The following is a 16,053-nucleotide window of genomic DNA, read 5'->3' as shown; positions in this document are numbered from 1 at the left end:
GCTATTTATAGGTTTTAAAAGGTTAAAAATGTAATTTTTCAATTGTTAGGGGTGAGAGGGCTATATTTTTAATGGGGAGGCCGAAATGGCCATTTCTGCAAAATCTGGCCGTTCCCCAACGGTCATTTCTGAGTTGGCAACGGTCCAAAAAATTTAAAAAATTAAAAAAATTTATAACGGATACCGGGCTGAAACAGGCTGCAGCCCGTTAACAACCCGTTAACGGGTTCGATGCACCGGTATCCAAAATATGTTCGTCCAAAACCCGCCCCCGACCAACCCGTCCCAGCCCGCTCATAAAGCTATAGTAACGGTCTGAACCGGGCTGACCCGGATTAAAAACGGGTCAGCCGGCCCGATTAACACCTCTACTTTGTATTGACGTAGATATAAGCTGATGCAAAAATAAAGAGGGAGAAACGTACGACTACTCATGATAAGTGCATCTTCTTGGCTTAATTATTTAATTATATAACCTGATAAAATTGTACACACGTCTCTATTTTGACAGAGACACGTGTAGGTAAAAATACGGGGACATTCTTAGAGTTTTATAATTAGTACCCTACTCCAATATACTGATCAGTTGTGTGCTTTGTCATTAGTGTCAATTTGGCTGCAATGGACCACCTAAGTCCACCGTCTGCGGCTGAAACGCCACCGCAAAAAACCCAAGAAGTCCCATCCTCAGCCAGAGCCAGCCACAATGACGACCAGAAGAAGTATATGCATGCAATGGAAAATTTCAAAGCTTTGGTCTTGAAATTTGCTGTTGCCTCTGTTCCTACCAATTCACTCTCCTCTACTCAAAGATCACTCATTGAACAGAAGCTTCATCAGTTCTTCCCTCATTTTCATCCTCCCGATCACCCCGCTTACTCTTGGGTAACTCACTCTACATTAATAATTCTTTATGCATGTTTATGAAAATGTATCTACTCTTTCTAATTTATGGATTGAGCCATGTTCTGAGTGTCTTATCTTTTTTAGGGCATTCTTCGAAATTTGTTACTACATTTTATATTGTCAAATTATATTACTTGTTATCTCAGTGCTTCTTTCATCTTTTCTTTAATACACTGGGTCGTTGTTGTTGTATTTTATATTGTCAGAGTATTTGTTTAGTTTCCATTCTTAAAAAGAAATCTAAGAAGTGTATTCGATCTGCTTTTTCTATGCTCTTTACTTTGAGTAGCATTGTCTATGTTTAAGATATAAGTTCTTTATACTCCCATAGATAGATGCATGTCTGGGGGGAAATGAATGTTATTTCGCAGATTTTTTAAATTGAGATATGTTTTTACTGTCCTCTTTTTTACATAACTGAGAAATCCTTGCTTCGAAGCTAGAAGTATATTGGGCCCGCTAATCCACTTAAACACCAGGCTTTTGTTTGTGGCAGGTTTCTAACCCGTTACATGCACCTATGATTTAAGGAATAGTTAATCATATTTAGACTGCAAAGCTTCGGCTCAAACAGTAATTTCATGCTTGATGTTCATCTCTTGATGAGTTACATTCCTGCAGAATTGGTCCTGAACACCCAACTGAATGGTAAAAAGGGAAGAAAGAAGCAGCCCAAGAATTTAGAACAAATAGGCCGGCATAAAAAGAATAACATTTTCTGATATTTGGTGCCAGAGCATTTGCTAAATTACTCTTAACATTGTGCATGATTTATAACGTTTTGCTGAAAATCCTCTGAACTGTTAGATAAAGTTGTCATAGGCGAAAACATAATGATATGCTTTAATAATGGTTAAAAAGTCCTCTGCAGGTGGTGTGTGTGTGTGCTGTATTTGTCTAAACAACCTCAGCAACAGAGGAATATTATATTTCTCCACTATTTTCCAGATTTTTGCTTGTGATCGCAGGCCAACCCTTAGAGGAGCATTTTCTTGGTTCTATTAGGTGTTTCACTTTATGGTATTTCTGCTTTTGCTAGAAATATTGATACTCCGATTGCCTCAGTTAGTAAAGAGGAGAGAAGTTAATTTGAGGAAACATCTGCAGTTCAAAGGGAGCAGCACATAGCTTTTTAATTTCTAAAATTTCAAATTTTATTATGTCTGGTTATGAGCATGTAAATATGAATATACCTAACCATTTTTTCTGATGATTTATACTTATACGATGGAACTGTAAGACAAAGTATTGTTCATTGCAAGTGCGTCTTGAAAAGTTTTCATAACAGGCTTAACAGCTATTAAGGTTTTCGATTTCTTTTACAGATGATTCAGAGAGCAATTGAGCAGTTGAATGAAGAAGGCGGTTCTTATGAAAAGGCAATATCAGAGTACATTTTGAGAGAATGGGGTGACTTGCCAAGGGCTCATGTTACTATACTCAGGCACCATATGAGAAACCTCTGTGAAAAGGGTGAAATTGTAGCGACTCCCTGTGGTCGCTACAGGCTTCATGATGCAGTTGCCGATATTATTACTCCCTATTCTAGCCCCAGTGGTTGCACTAGTTCTGATTCTTTCTCCAGTTTTTGCCTTAGTTCTAGCTGCAGCTTTGCCTGTGTCTCAAGTTCTGACACTAGTCCTAGGCCAAAGAAAAAGGGAAGGAAGAGGAAGCAGAAGAAGGAATCAATGAAGAAAAGGTTTAGGCCACGTAGAAGGGAGCGTAGACAAGTGCTAAGGAAGGGAAGCAATAGGCCATGCTGGAAAGACTCATTGAAAGAAGTTCAGATTGAGGTACGCGATTTGGCGGCAGAAGAGAGGTTAAGTATCAGAGAAGAACCGGAGGCGATGGAAGTAGAAAATCCATTAGACGGAACAGACAGCAAAGACAATCAGCATTGTCCAGCAGCAAAAACCGAGTTACTGGTCCATATTCAGCCTCACAGACAGGAAGATGAAGGAATTATAGAACTAATTGAGCAAGAACTAGTCAATGAAAACCCTCCAGCAGAAGAGAAAAAACAGTTAAACAGGGAGATGGTCCAAGATAGAAGTAGGAGAAATTTGGACAGGCCACGTAAGAAATGGAGCAAAAAAGAAGTCGTTTATGTTCCAAGGCATGCACATAGATGTGGCAGGAAAAGGAGAAGGGCAAGTCAAACAGAATTGTCAGAAGCAGAAATGCCAAAAAGTATGGAACAAAAGATCGAAGAATTTTCAATCCAGGATGGTAACAGAGAGGTTCGTATAGTCACTGGCAACAATCTACAACAGCAAAATGACCAAGTAGAAGAGTAACAGCTGAAGAGGCAGGCAGCAGGGACAGGATTTGGGGAGAAGAATACTGGGTAGACCACTTAAGAAATGGAGCAAAAAGGAAATTGTTTATGTTCCAAACCATTCGCGTGCACGTAGCAGTTAAAGGGATAGGCCACGCAAAAAAAATGTATCACAAGATATTCTAGAAAATGTAGAAGAAAAGAGTAAACAAGAAAGCAACAACGAGGAGCCACGGGGTTGCCAGTTACAATCTTGCACTCCCAGAACTGCACCAGGTAAGCTGCAGCTTCTCTTTAATTTATCGCCATTGTTAGACGTTGGCTGTTATTGTCAAGCACTGGTTTTATTGTTCTTTAACCTGCAGGTCTCAGAAGTTTGTGAATGGTTTTTGTCAGTTCAGCATTAGGATGAGATTTCGCAATCCTGTCAATGAGGACAAAGGAAACTCTCCTCCAATAGACAAGAGCAACTGCAGAAATGTTTTCCTTTCCTTGAATCAGCATAGTGTTCAGATGAAAGAAAAAAAAAAATTAACAGCGGAATATTGTCCTTTAATTTTGAATGTTGATTAACTAGTACTCATCTGTCTTTCCCAATTCTAAGCAAGATTAGGATCTTCATGAACCAAAGAGCTGAGAGGCACATTCCAGATATTAAGTAAAGGAAAAACTAAGAAGGTAGAAAATGTTCATTTCAGAGTGCATCTTCCTTCAGAAAAGGAGAAAATGATCAAAATAGTCCTTAAACGTGTGGGGGCTGCTTTATTTTGGTCCTTGATATACTCCCTACAGATATAGTCTTTAATGTATGTGAAAAGGTGACGCATTTGGTGCGAAATCCTAAATCTAACAGAACTTTCAGAATGGGCTGCTAACTTTAGCATTTCTCCCCATAGATGTGTAATCTGCTGCGGATTTTTAGATGATGGAGAAAGCTGCTGGTTTCATTTGGCTGCTGCAAATTAGCATCATAATCAAGCAAACTAGTTAAGTTTCTTGATTTTAGTGATTTAGACTAGGGTCATTAAAATACAAGAGAGATTACAAATGGGATGGATCTACTTCAGCGATTACCCTATTTGATATTTGTACTATGTCCCCCCCCCCCCCCCCACACCACAAGGTACATCTCACGCCTATGGGCCGCTAGAAGACACTCGAAACTGTAAGGAGAAACAAACCCGCCTATGGGCCGCTAGAAGACACTCGAAACTGTAAGGAGAAACAAACCCACCCGGTGGACTGCCGAGCGGAAAGTCCTACGACACAGGAGCCAAGGTCGTGTGTCGTTCACGATACATAAAATATTCAGCCAGAGCTGCTCCTGTATAAGGAGCAAGGTATTGTAATGTAGGAGGGGAATCCGCCGTTTCGAAGAGACACTACATGGTTGTTATTTGTTACTATGTGTTACTATCACAATAGGGGAAATACTGCCATAAATTACGAACTAGAAAAAGAAATCGTTCATATATTGGAATAACCTACAAGAAAAGTAAATAAAATGCTGAGAGAGAAAGGAGGAAAAAGAAGCGAAAATAGGGGGAAACTGGAATTATGACCCAGTGCTCATTCTCACAAGTGGAAAGCAACTTAGATTTAGCCCTTTCTTGATTTGCTTATGGCTAAATCCATAATACAACATTCACAAACAACCCTCCAATCATCCTCACATAATTCATCCAAATATTATTTGCATCTATGTACAAGAGGAACACACCACACACAGGGGAGAGCACATACGTATCCCCTCCCTCAAATCCCACGAGCTACAACTAGAAATTTTACCAGGGAATAAAAGATCTCTTGATAGGGAGCTCGCTTTATCCATCTCAGTAAATCTATCAGGCGCGAAGTCGGGCAGTGGGAAACCATATACCTAACAGAAAAAAGAACTTTACCAAATTACACCTCGACAGTATTATTACTTGCTTTCTTTGAAAGCTCTTTCAAAGCTTTGAGTTGGAGTCCTTTTGGGGTTACTTTAGGTTGAGGGCATTCTTTTTGACAAACCCTTCAAGACCTCGTTCCCACGTGGTACTCCAAGTTGCATCCTTTATCTTCACATCACAATTTGCATTAGATTTCTCCTCTTCATCATCAGCTGTAAACAAAAATAAACAAAACAGAACATGGTTCAGTTCATATAACATCAGATCCAAACTCGCCAATAACCATATTACCGAAGAATTTATCATATACTTAGCTTCATTAACACGTAGGTTTTAGCTTTTATACCAAAACACAACCCCTCTTACAAGAAAATTGACCAGAATTTCTTTAATAATGATGATTGAGACATCTGGTCTAATTTTCACAATCCATATCCACATATAAACTACAGATGCCATCATTTAACTACTATTTCTTTACATGAGATGAAATTTCCTTCTTCTTCTTCCTTTGTCCCTTGGGAGATTTTCCGCCGTCCAAAAGAGGCAAAAGAAGACCTCAACTTGTGTCTTAAACAGTCAAAATCTAATAAAACCATTCAACTGAGTACTCTTTCTTTTGGTTGTAAATTCAAGACTTAGAAGGTAAAGGTGAGTATGCCACAAACAAAGAAAGAGTACCATTTTCAAGACTTTTACCTTTACTAATATCTAGAAGAGTTGCATTGACTGAAATTGTTACAATTGAAGTTGAAAGTTACTAAGTACTGTAGTATTTTCTAGACAACATTAGGACTGTTAAACTAGTTTTAGAAAAAGTGTACACAAAATTCGTGAAAACATAACTATCTTCTTCACACCCGAAAGGCTCCAAGTCACCTATATATGCTCAGTTATTCAAAACATCTAACCTAGTTACATTCTAAGAATGTCCCCCATCACCATAAAAGAAAAAGAAAAACCACCTTGAAGGAATTCACCACCCAGATTGTCAAAACTTCGAGTATGTTAAGCTAACTCTAGTAATATTACTAGTACTTCCTAAAACATTAAAAAGCCTCCATCTCAAATCACCAAATCTACCGAATGAACTCAGCTAAACTCAACTAAAAAAGCCCAAAAAAGAACAAAGAGAACTTACCATGAAGAACACAAATTCAGTCCTTAAAAATGACAGAATCCGCCATTTCCATCAAGGGTTTCAAGCAATCGGACGAGAACTTCCTGGCAAACATATAGGAATATGTCGAATTTGACTCCCTGAGCTTATAAATCAGCTCGGGCGAAACCTCAACCGGATGATAAGTATGTGGATGCCCATCAACCGAGTCGGTCCAATTCACCCGAGTCAATGTATATTTCGTACACCCATTTGGATCCTCCATTGATAACAACGTAGGAAAATAATGCTCCTCTGGATAACAAGACTCGATTTTTACACAAGTCTTCTTGAATTTCCTCCAAAATTTAACATCCTTAATCACCATTAAAGAATGCTTTCTTGTAATCACAAAAAACTGTGACCCGACCCGGAATTCATCAAAGCTTACTTCTGGTTCCATCACATTTTCCCCTCTAGCATTATATCTATCCAATAGCGAAGTAGATTCATTAAGGATCTCTATATAACTAGGGTACTCCATTTTTTGGGATAATTTTTGGGTATCCAATAGAAAGTTGTAAAAGTAATTAAAAGAGTGTAAAGGGATACAATGCTGTGAAATTAGAGCAAAATAAGCATTATCTGGGTCATCGAGCAGCGCGTGAGCAAGAAGGCGGCGCGTGGCGGAAATGAGCGTCGGCGATGAGCGTTGAGTTCTCTTCGAATGTATAAATCTGTCAGTAAAAACACCCGTTGGAGGTGTGATTTTCACTGTAGGGTCAGCGTGTATGTAGATATTATACAGATGCGGATCGGAAGCATTGAAGAATTTGTGCCATAAGGATTCGAAGTGTAAATCGGAATTTGTTAGGAACATAAAGGCGATTTTGGGGCGGCGGATGGAGGCGGAACCTAGACGGAATTTGTTGGAGGGGCGTTTATGAGAGGGCTTTTTAAGGAAAGTGGAATCAGCGGCGATGGCTTTATGAAAAAGGGAAAGATCGTCGAGTTCGTCGGAGGGAGAAATGGGTAGTTGGTGGGGAGGGAGGATAGTTGGGGCTAAGAGAAAGATAATTGGGATAGAGATGAGAAGTGTAAGAGACGGGATAAGGATGTATAAATTCAACATTGTTGGGAAAAATGAGCAACTGGACAAAATTTAGAGTGAAAATTCCATTGAAGAGTAGAAGTGAGGTTTGAGATTAGGGTTTGAGGGATAGAAGAAGAGTGGAAGTGACGATTGAGAAGAGAGAGAGAAACTAAGGAGCAGATGAACGGTGAAATTGGTTGTGAATGGAGTAGTTGCGAGGGGGTTAGGTGATGCGTAGAATAGGACCCTTTTTTTGTCGGTCAGCTGACGTAAAGACGATATCAGTTTTCTTTTCTCTCCACCTAATGTGCGATATTTACTTTTAAGTCTCAACTAGTAGTCCTATCCGATCAATATTAAAAATATTAATTAAATTAAATTATGATCATATTAAAATTTAATACCGATTGTTTGAACATATTAGATCGTATTGTTTTAATAAATTTTAATTATTATCTTATTTGTCAATACAATATACCTAAATTAAAGTCTTTATTAAATTAAAGGGACTTATATAGTCATTGAATAACTTTTTTGTTCTATATTTTTCTTTATTATACTAGTATCTATGAACGTGCGTTGCACATTAATAATGACACATGATGATTTTAATATTTATTTATAAGAAAGAACAATAAAAGTTAATTTATGAGAGAAATTTTATGTATAATAATACAACAATCAGTAAATGGCGAAAAATATTATTACATTAGCATTATACATGAATTTAAAATAAAAGGACTCATCAGAACACACACAAATGATCAATTTTGTCATGTTAGTTAAATAATTATGTATTATAGTTTAAAAGTATCTAATGTGATGGTATCTTAGTTAACACTTCTTTGTGGACAATATTTTTTTGTGTATGTTTCCTCCTAATGCTTGGTTGCTCTGCCTTAACCAAAACTCTTGTTGTCAATCTTGATATCTCTCTAAAAGTGCAACGTACAGTTGTTCGTGCAAGAAACATATTGCGGTAAATATAGTCCATTATTTAGGATGTTTGTCCTTGTGTTTTATTTATTATATTTGTAAAACATAAACATACTAAAAAATATTTTCACACAAACTAAATCAGATATTTCTTAGTTTCGAAAGACGAGAGTTGAATTCAGGGATAAGAATATAGTTTGAAGCACATTGACCAATATTATAATTTTTGCATGTATGGCGTTATTGTTAAAACTTCTATATACCATTTGTGTGCTATTACATAAGCTATTCGACGTATGTAAGTTTTTCTGTAGCATGACGGACATATTTTTCTTCAAAATCAACCTATATACAATGAAAGATCAATTTTAACTTAGTCTATTATATATACGGTGACACTAACATACGTAAGAAATAATAAACTTGACAACAAACATGTATGGTAGAAGGCCACTTGGTATTAAAGTATTTAGGTATTCTTCTTGGTAATAATTATTAGTATCATTTTCTGCTGAGCCAAAAACAGAAAAATATTTTGTTTTACTATAAAATTTTGCAATCAACCTTTTATTTAATTGATCAACATATTGATTTCTGCTAGCTAAGATATCTTTTTTATTCTATCATGCGATTTGCACAAATTGCATTTTGATCTAATGATAGAAATATTTCTCTTATTAAATGCACTACTATTACCATTGGGATTAAATGCACTAATATTGGATATGTTTTTACTTTATATTTTTTGTCAGTCGAATCTTTTTCATTTAAGGCCAGAAGTATAACTTTGGCAAGCTAGCTTTTACAGTCTTTGCTTTTGTCGATTTTGGAACTACTGGTAGTACTTGACATAAATTACCTCCCAAACCATTGATTTCCACCAAACGGTTCATTAATATCCAATATATCTCTAGAACTCCGGGCAATTATTTCGATTGTTTGACACTTAGTCATATGTGCTTCATCCCATATTATCAATTTTACTTTCCTTACAAATTTAGCATCATTGCTCTGCTTTGATATATTTGTGATGGTTATTTAAGTTGTTTGAAGAGGTATACCAAGTCTAAAGTGGGTGGCCTCAGAATAAAATCGTTATTGGTACATCACTTGTTATTATTGTTAACAGTGTCATGCCTCTTGATATGATATTTGCAAATAATGTGTGACATAGAAATATTATTTCGATTTCTCCAAAGGCATCTACAAAGGATTTATCCAGTTATAGCAGAGTTAACTCTTTATAATATAGTCTTGAAAGTTTGTTATTGTTTAGGATTTAGCTTTGATTGTGCTTCCTCATATACTTGTAAATATTTTGATTCTTAATAAATATACTAACCTTTTTACTTTGTGTTCCAACGCTCTTTTTATGAAATAAATTTATGTACCCTAAGATTTCTTTTTAACTTGAATAAGAATTTTACTCATATGATGAATTTAAAAAATAATTGAATTGGATTCTGTAACGACCCGACTGTTTAGCTCTAGCGCGTCGTTCGACGATTTGAGGCCTTGAGTAGCTTCACTTCAGGTATTATGACTTGTGCGTATAGTCGGAATTGAATTTCGGGAAGTTCGGAGTTGATTCAGATGGAAAATTCTAAATTCGGAAGCTTTAAGTTGGAAGAGTTGAATAAGGTTTGAATTTTAAGTAAACGAACTCGGAATCAGGATTTGAAGGTTCCAATAGGTTCGTATGATGATTTCGGACTTGGGCGTATACTCAGGTTGAGTATCGGGTCGCCCGAGAGAATTTCGGCGCTTATTGTGGAAAGTTAACATTTTGGAGGTTTTAGAATTTCTTAAGTTTGGTATGAGGTGGATTTTGGTGTTATCGATGTCCGTTTTGGGTTCCGAGCCTTGGAATAGGTTTGTATCGTGATTTATGACTTGTGCGTAAAGTTTGGCGTCATTCCGGAATGATTAAGTATGAATCGGACGCGATCGTCAAAGTTTGAAAGTTTAAAGAAAGATTTAGATCGTTGATTCGTAGTTTTGATGTTGTTTGGTGTGATTTGAGGCCTCGGGCAGGTTTGTGTCATGTATTGGGACTTATTGATGTGATTGGACAGGGTCGCGGGGGCCTCGGGTGTATTTCGGAGGGTCTACGGGTCATTTCGCCAAGTTGTGTTGCTGTTTTCTGGCTCTCGTGCACCCTTCTTCGCATTCGCAACGAAAGGGTCGCGTTCGCGAAACGCGTTCGCGGAGGCAAATTCGCGTTCGCAAAGAAGAAATTTCTACTGCATAGGGCTGACTTTGGAAGCTTATATCTTGCAATCTATAAGGAATTTGGAGATGATCCAAAAATGAAAGATGTAGCCCTTGGTGTCTAGTTTTGACAAAGTCGAATCATTTGGCATTTAGAGTTTTTTACGAAAATTTATGACCATTATACTAGAGGCTGTCTGGAGGAGTTGGCAACTTGCTTTTCGCGATCGCGATTGGTTTTCTGCGATCACGAAGGGCAATTTTGAGCTGAGAAAAGTTGTGTTTTGCGATCGCAAAGCGTTTTCCGCGATCGCAATGGGTTAGTACCTCGGAAGAAGCTATATTTTGTGGGTTTGTCTCATTTTCACCTCATTCCTTCCATGGGACCCGACTTTGGGGCGATTTTGTAGTGCCATTTTCATCATCAAACTTTAGGTAAGTAATTTCTACACCTTGTGAGTTGAATACATGGTTTATATGTGGATTAGAAAATAAACATTTATGGAAATTATGGGATTTTAAGAGAAAAATCTAGAATTTGGTATTTTTGGATTTTTACCATGAAATTGGACATGCAATTGGGAATAAATCATATATTTGAGTTCGTAGTGTTAATGGTAAAGTTTATCTTCAAAAAAAATTTGAAATCCGGGCCCGTGGGCCCGAGAGTTGACTTTATTGACTTTTCGAGCGGAGTTGGGAATTGTTATGAATTGATTTATTATGAGTATTAGAGTATATTTTTATTGGTTTGCACATTGTTTGACTAGTTTTGGAGTGACGAGCATCGGCTTGAGGTGTTAGAGTGGCATTGGAGCCGGTTATGGAACTTCGGAGTGAGGTAATTCTCCTGTCTAACTCAAATATATAATTTATTCCAAATTCCATGTCCAATTTCGTGGTCAAATTCCAAAAATACCAATTTCTAGGTTTTCTCTTAAAATCCCAAAATTTTCATAAATATTCATGTTTTAATCCATATATAAACCATGTATTTAACTCACAAGGTGTAGAAATCACTTACCTAAAGTTTGATGATGAAAATGGCACTCTAAAATCGCCCAAAGGTTGCTCCCATTGAAGGAATGAGGCAAAATGAGCCAAACCCCCGAAATATAGCTTCTTGCCCAGGTATTAACCGTTCGAGATCGCGGTAAATGCTTGGCGATCGCGAAGCACAACTTTTCTCAGCTCAAAATTGCCCTTCACGCTCGCGGAAAACCAATCGCGATCGCGAAGAGCAAGCTGCCCAACTCCTCCAGACAACCTCTAGTATAATAATCATAACTGTTTTTGTACAAAACTCCAAACTCCAAATGGTTTGACTTTCCGAAAACTAGACACCAAGTGCTACAACTTTTATTTTTGGATCATCTCCAAATTCCTTAAAGATTGCAAGATATAAGCTTCCAAAGTCAGCCCTGTGCAGCAGAGATTTCTTTTTCGCGAACGCGATTCACCGAGCTTTTTCTCCCATTTTCCGCTTAGCGAACGCAACCCTTTCCTTGCTAACGCGAAGAAAGGCGCACCACACCGCATCAATCACCAAACACTATACCCAGCATAACCATGCTCCTCCGCTAAAATCCCACCATGCACCACATAATCGCTTGACCATAATAACATCCTCCGACTCCAATAGCTGTAATTCTATGAACCCGGTGCCTGCAATACACCTCATAACACATATAAGCCCTGATCCAACTCGGTGAATACTACCGCGACAGAAGAGATGTGTAGAAACTAATAACCACCTGCTGAATCAACAAATCACGGAGTCTCTCCTCTTGACAAGAACCATTACCTTATTCTGAACTGAATAATGATATTTGCTCTCTGATATACCCTACATAACTCCGATCACACTTATCCCAGGCCCAATAACCTCGTCTCGCCCAGTACAAGTTGTTCAGGCAATAAGCTATCTCATACACTACCAAAATCTCATATGACGCCAACAATGCGCCAACAAGCCATAAGTTCAAATATGATACATAAGGAAAACGAACTCCAGGAAAAGAACTACCCAGCCCGCGTAACGAATAAGGCGGTTGGACAAACGCTATGACTCTTCTCAGAGAATGAGAAACAAAATACACAAGAATAGATATAGGGAACTGTACTCAATATCTCACTATTGCGGCGTGCAACCCGATCCAATATGACAATATTGCGACGTGCAACTCGATCCACGTAACATGCCCGTGGCGGCGTGCCACCCGTTCCAAACAATATACCCGTGGCGGCGTGCCACCCAATCCGCACATAACAATCAAGTAGAAAAACACACATCAAGCCATAACGTTTATACTTACGAAATGCCCGAATATCGACCACAAGAACGCCAAGTGCATAATACAAATCCTGGGGAAACAGATAGTGCAATACGCTACAAAACCCAAGCACAACTAAGGTGCGATAAATGACCTGTATCTCGAGAGCCATCCTTCTCATATAGCACCACAAACTACACGGGACCACAACACACGTGCGAATAATCAAGCCGTCTCACAACCCAAATGGCACAATAGAGGATTACATGGAATAGATGATGACGAAAATAACATCCAATGCTCGAAGACCCTCCATAAGCAACGCTATGCTGAATGAACACATCCGACCTGATATAGAGCACACATTCACATTACACCTAACAACGGACCTCAAGCCGATTCTGATCATACCATACTGAGCCAACAACCTACCAAGGATCCACAATAGACACGTTGATGACACAGGCGAGTAGCCCTCCCAATGTGGAACAATCTTCCAAAGTCCACAACCGAAAGAATAGAGCGCCTTCCAGGCATAAACCCTCTCATTAACGATAATACCATAATGTCCATGCTTGGTTTCGATCCTTAACAGTCAAGTGACTACCATGCCACACTTATACAAATTCCTCCGTGGAATACGCTCCCACGAACTTCTGTACCAGGTAGCAAGGTCTGCACCTCCATACCACTAACCCTATAAATTCTATAAAGCAATTCAAGAATCCGCAAATCAATACACAAGGCCTCTTACATAGGACACTGTTCTCAGGTGACACTAAAGAAAATGCCATCTGACTTTGAACATCTAAATTCTTCCCCGCTCATCCGAGCTCATGACATTCCTCTCAACACCGAACCGCAACCTTGATCCTCCACTTTCAATTCCCATGTCGCTCACCGCACCTATCATGCCGCTATGCAAGAATACCAGAATTCATCATAACTCCTGAACTACTAGTAGAATAAACACTTCATTGGCTAGAAAGCCTTTCACTTAGCTCATTTAAGAAGAACCAATGCAACACGCAACTGAATTCCCAAACCGTAGAGAATAAAACCTCGTGATCTAAACCGCCATGACTCTTCTTGTATCCATTTACACCACAATGGCATGTGAATCGAATGCCTCCTAGATCAATCAAGTTATGATGGTTCCTGAGCCTGCATGTACAAACACAAATCACATGTATAACTTCACATGCCGAAGGAACTGATCATTACCACAATCATGCTAATTCAACCATTACTAACCGAGCCAACTTCTTCCAGTTCACTCTTGACATGCCTTAGAAATAATAGTAGCTCTATTCAAGAATCATAACGAAACTCAACAACACTCTTCCCGAGTGACTCACTTCATGAGACCCTCTCGTCTCAATACCCACGAACCATCTCATACCTTCCTCATGCGCACAATGGCATCTCCAACTGGTACACCCATTCTGCAAGACCTTCTATGAATCCGAAGCTATTTCTTCCTTTCCTCTATGCTGCATCGCATACCCGATGATAACATAGAACACTCCAAGTCGCGTTCACAACCCACTACAAAAACTCGATCCTTAACAACACAACAAACCCGAACTCCTTAGACGTTGCACTCTAATTCTTGAACCCACTAGGACTGTTGTTGAGAGTCACCCACTCTAACCTGGTCCCGAATATAATAAAACTCCAACGCGCTGCTAGCACATGAATCGATAAGGCAAAATACAGCACACATTCATCAAATCCTTTGCTTGAATTACCCTTGATATTTTCTTTCCTTAATCATAATAACCCACCAATACACCGATAACCCGAAAACGGCACAAGTAGATACCCACATGATCCAATCATAGACGGTGGGCTCCCCCATTTAGCTTTAAGCTACCATCACATAATGTAGAGCCCACAACGATTCCTCCTCCTCAATTACCATGATCTCGCACCGTCAACCCGCCAAATTTCTCAAAATATTTTTTTTGTTAAACATTTCATGAACATTCTGAATCATCAACCACAATCACATATTCGACCTTTTACCGGGTAGCAAGTAAAATTCTTTGTAGAAGCTTTATTAACATTACGTAACTGCTAACCTGCTCACAGGAGATAACCCACCTGTGGAGTTTCCATGCCGACATCTTCCAATGACCCTGCACTTGGTGCAACTACAACGAAATCATTAACCCTCCTGAGCCTATACTTATCCACTAGTTGTACAAGTCCGTTCATTCCTTATTGACATTAACTGAAAGTCCAACGATACATTCCAAACTTGAAGTCACATCTTATCCAATAACGAAAATCAAGCTTTTACACCCCTCTTCATTCCAAGCCAGCTCATTTCTGCCATATTCAATCTTCCTCAGTGCCGTAGTCTCCATCCCAAATACAATCCGTAGACCTACTCACTTTGAACCACGATTCTCCAAATCGTTCTAAACTTTTCTCAAGGCACGTGGCTATCCTACCACAGAATTCATACGTTAGTCTGCTACTCTCACTTTGGTTAAACCATCTCCTTTAAGCCACTTCTCGACCTCTGCTTTTCATACTTGGCCTGCTAGTAATTCAACCATCGCGAGACACCTCCTAGTATTTCCTTCCTCATACTTTGCTGCCCAAATGTTGCCTCAAATCAAATCCCTTGCTGTAGCGCCTGAACTAATAATTTGCTACCAACTCTAAGCCCCTTCGAGGATCATCTCTCTCGAGCCATTAGCATTAGAAACACCGAGTCGATTCTGAAATTGCTACACACGCCATCTCTGACAACCGATTCTCAGGCACTATTTCACAACACCCTGTCTCGAGGGCAAATTGAAGAAGACCATAACACCTGCGAACCTTAATGCATTCAAACAAGGATGATGACACCACATCGTAGATGAAAATTTCTGCCACGCTGGAAAATATCAAGTCTCGTTACTTCATCCACCAAACCTAGACATCTATAGTCCGATTACCTTTCCTCTGCTGGAATTAAATGCCGAACCTCTAAGCTGTGAACTGAGAAATCCTCCTTTCGAGTCATTCATTACCGCGATCCATAAATAAGCTCCCTACCATTACACCAACACCGCGCGATAGCAACGCAAAAATCATTATAACAGTCAATGCCCAACCTAATAAACATAGGCAATACTGATACCATGCTTAGATGACAGAACACCCTTCCATAAGAAGACGATAACAACTTGCTCGAATACGCAGGAGAAACATCCCGCACCACGTCTACAGTACCACCATAACATACTCGACGCCCCAATAAATAACAAGCGCTTCACATCGCATAAGATTGAGTAGGAAGGAAATAAAGGCATGAGCCTCAATGGAATCAAACCGCACAATGAGGAAATCAAGAAGGGAAGTACTCC

The 16,053-nt window shown here is 38.9% G+C and overlaps 2 protein-coding genes across 2 annotated transcripts; one reads left to right on the top strand and one right to left on the bottom strand.

Annotated features, from left to right (window-relative positions):
- The first annotated feature begins 612 nt into the window (after positions 1–612).
- LOC109213213 lies at positions 613–4,216 on the top strand. The gene is made up of 3 exons (XM_019376975.1): positions 613–885; positions 2,232–3,460; positions 3,550–4,216. Exons 1-2 carry the CDS (start codon positions 622–624, stop codon positions 3,201–3,203), a joined length of 1,236 nt encoding a protein of 411 aa, XP_019232520.1. The 5' UTR covers positions 613–621; the 3' UTR covers positions 3,204–3,460; positions 3,550–4,216.
- A 497-nt stretch (positions 4,217–4,713) lies between these two features.
- Positions 4,714–7,530, bottom strand: LOC109213216. Its single transcript, XM_019376978.1, has 2 exons — positions 6,218–7,530; positions 4,714–5,288 (listed from the first exon to the last, which is right to left on the bottom strand). The coding sequence occupies exon 1, from the start codon at positions 7,305–7,307 to the stop codon at positions 6,234–6,236; it is 1,074 nt and encodes a 357-aa protein (XP_019232523.1). The 5' UTR covers positions 7,308–7,530; the 3' UTR covers positions 4,714–5,288; positions 6,218–6,233.
- Positions 7,531–16,053: the final 8,523 nt, after the last annotated feature.

Source organism: Nicotiana attenuata, unplaced genomic scaffold (genome assembly GCF_001879085.1).
Source record: "Nicotiana attenuata strain UT unplaced genomic scaffold, NIATTr2, whole genome shotgun sequence".
NCBI lineage: Eukaryota > Viridiplantae > Streptophyta > Magnoliopsida > Solanales > Solanaceae > Nicotiana > Nicotiana attenuata.
Note: the sequence above shows the minus strand (reverse complement) of the source record. Positions and strands in the feature narration are given on the sequence as shown.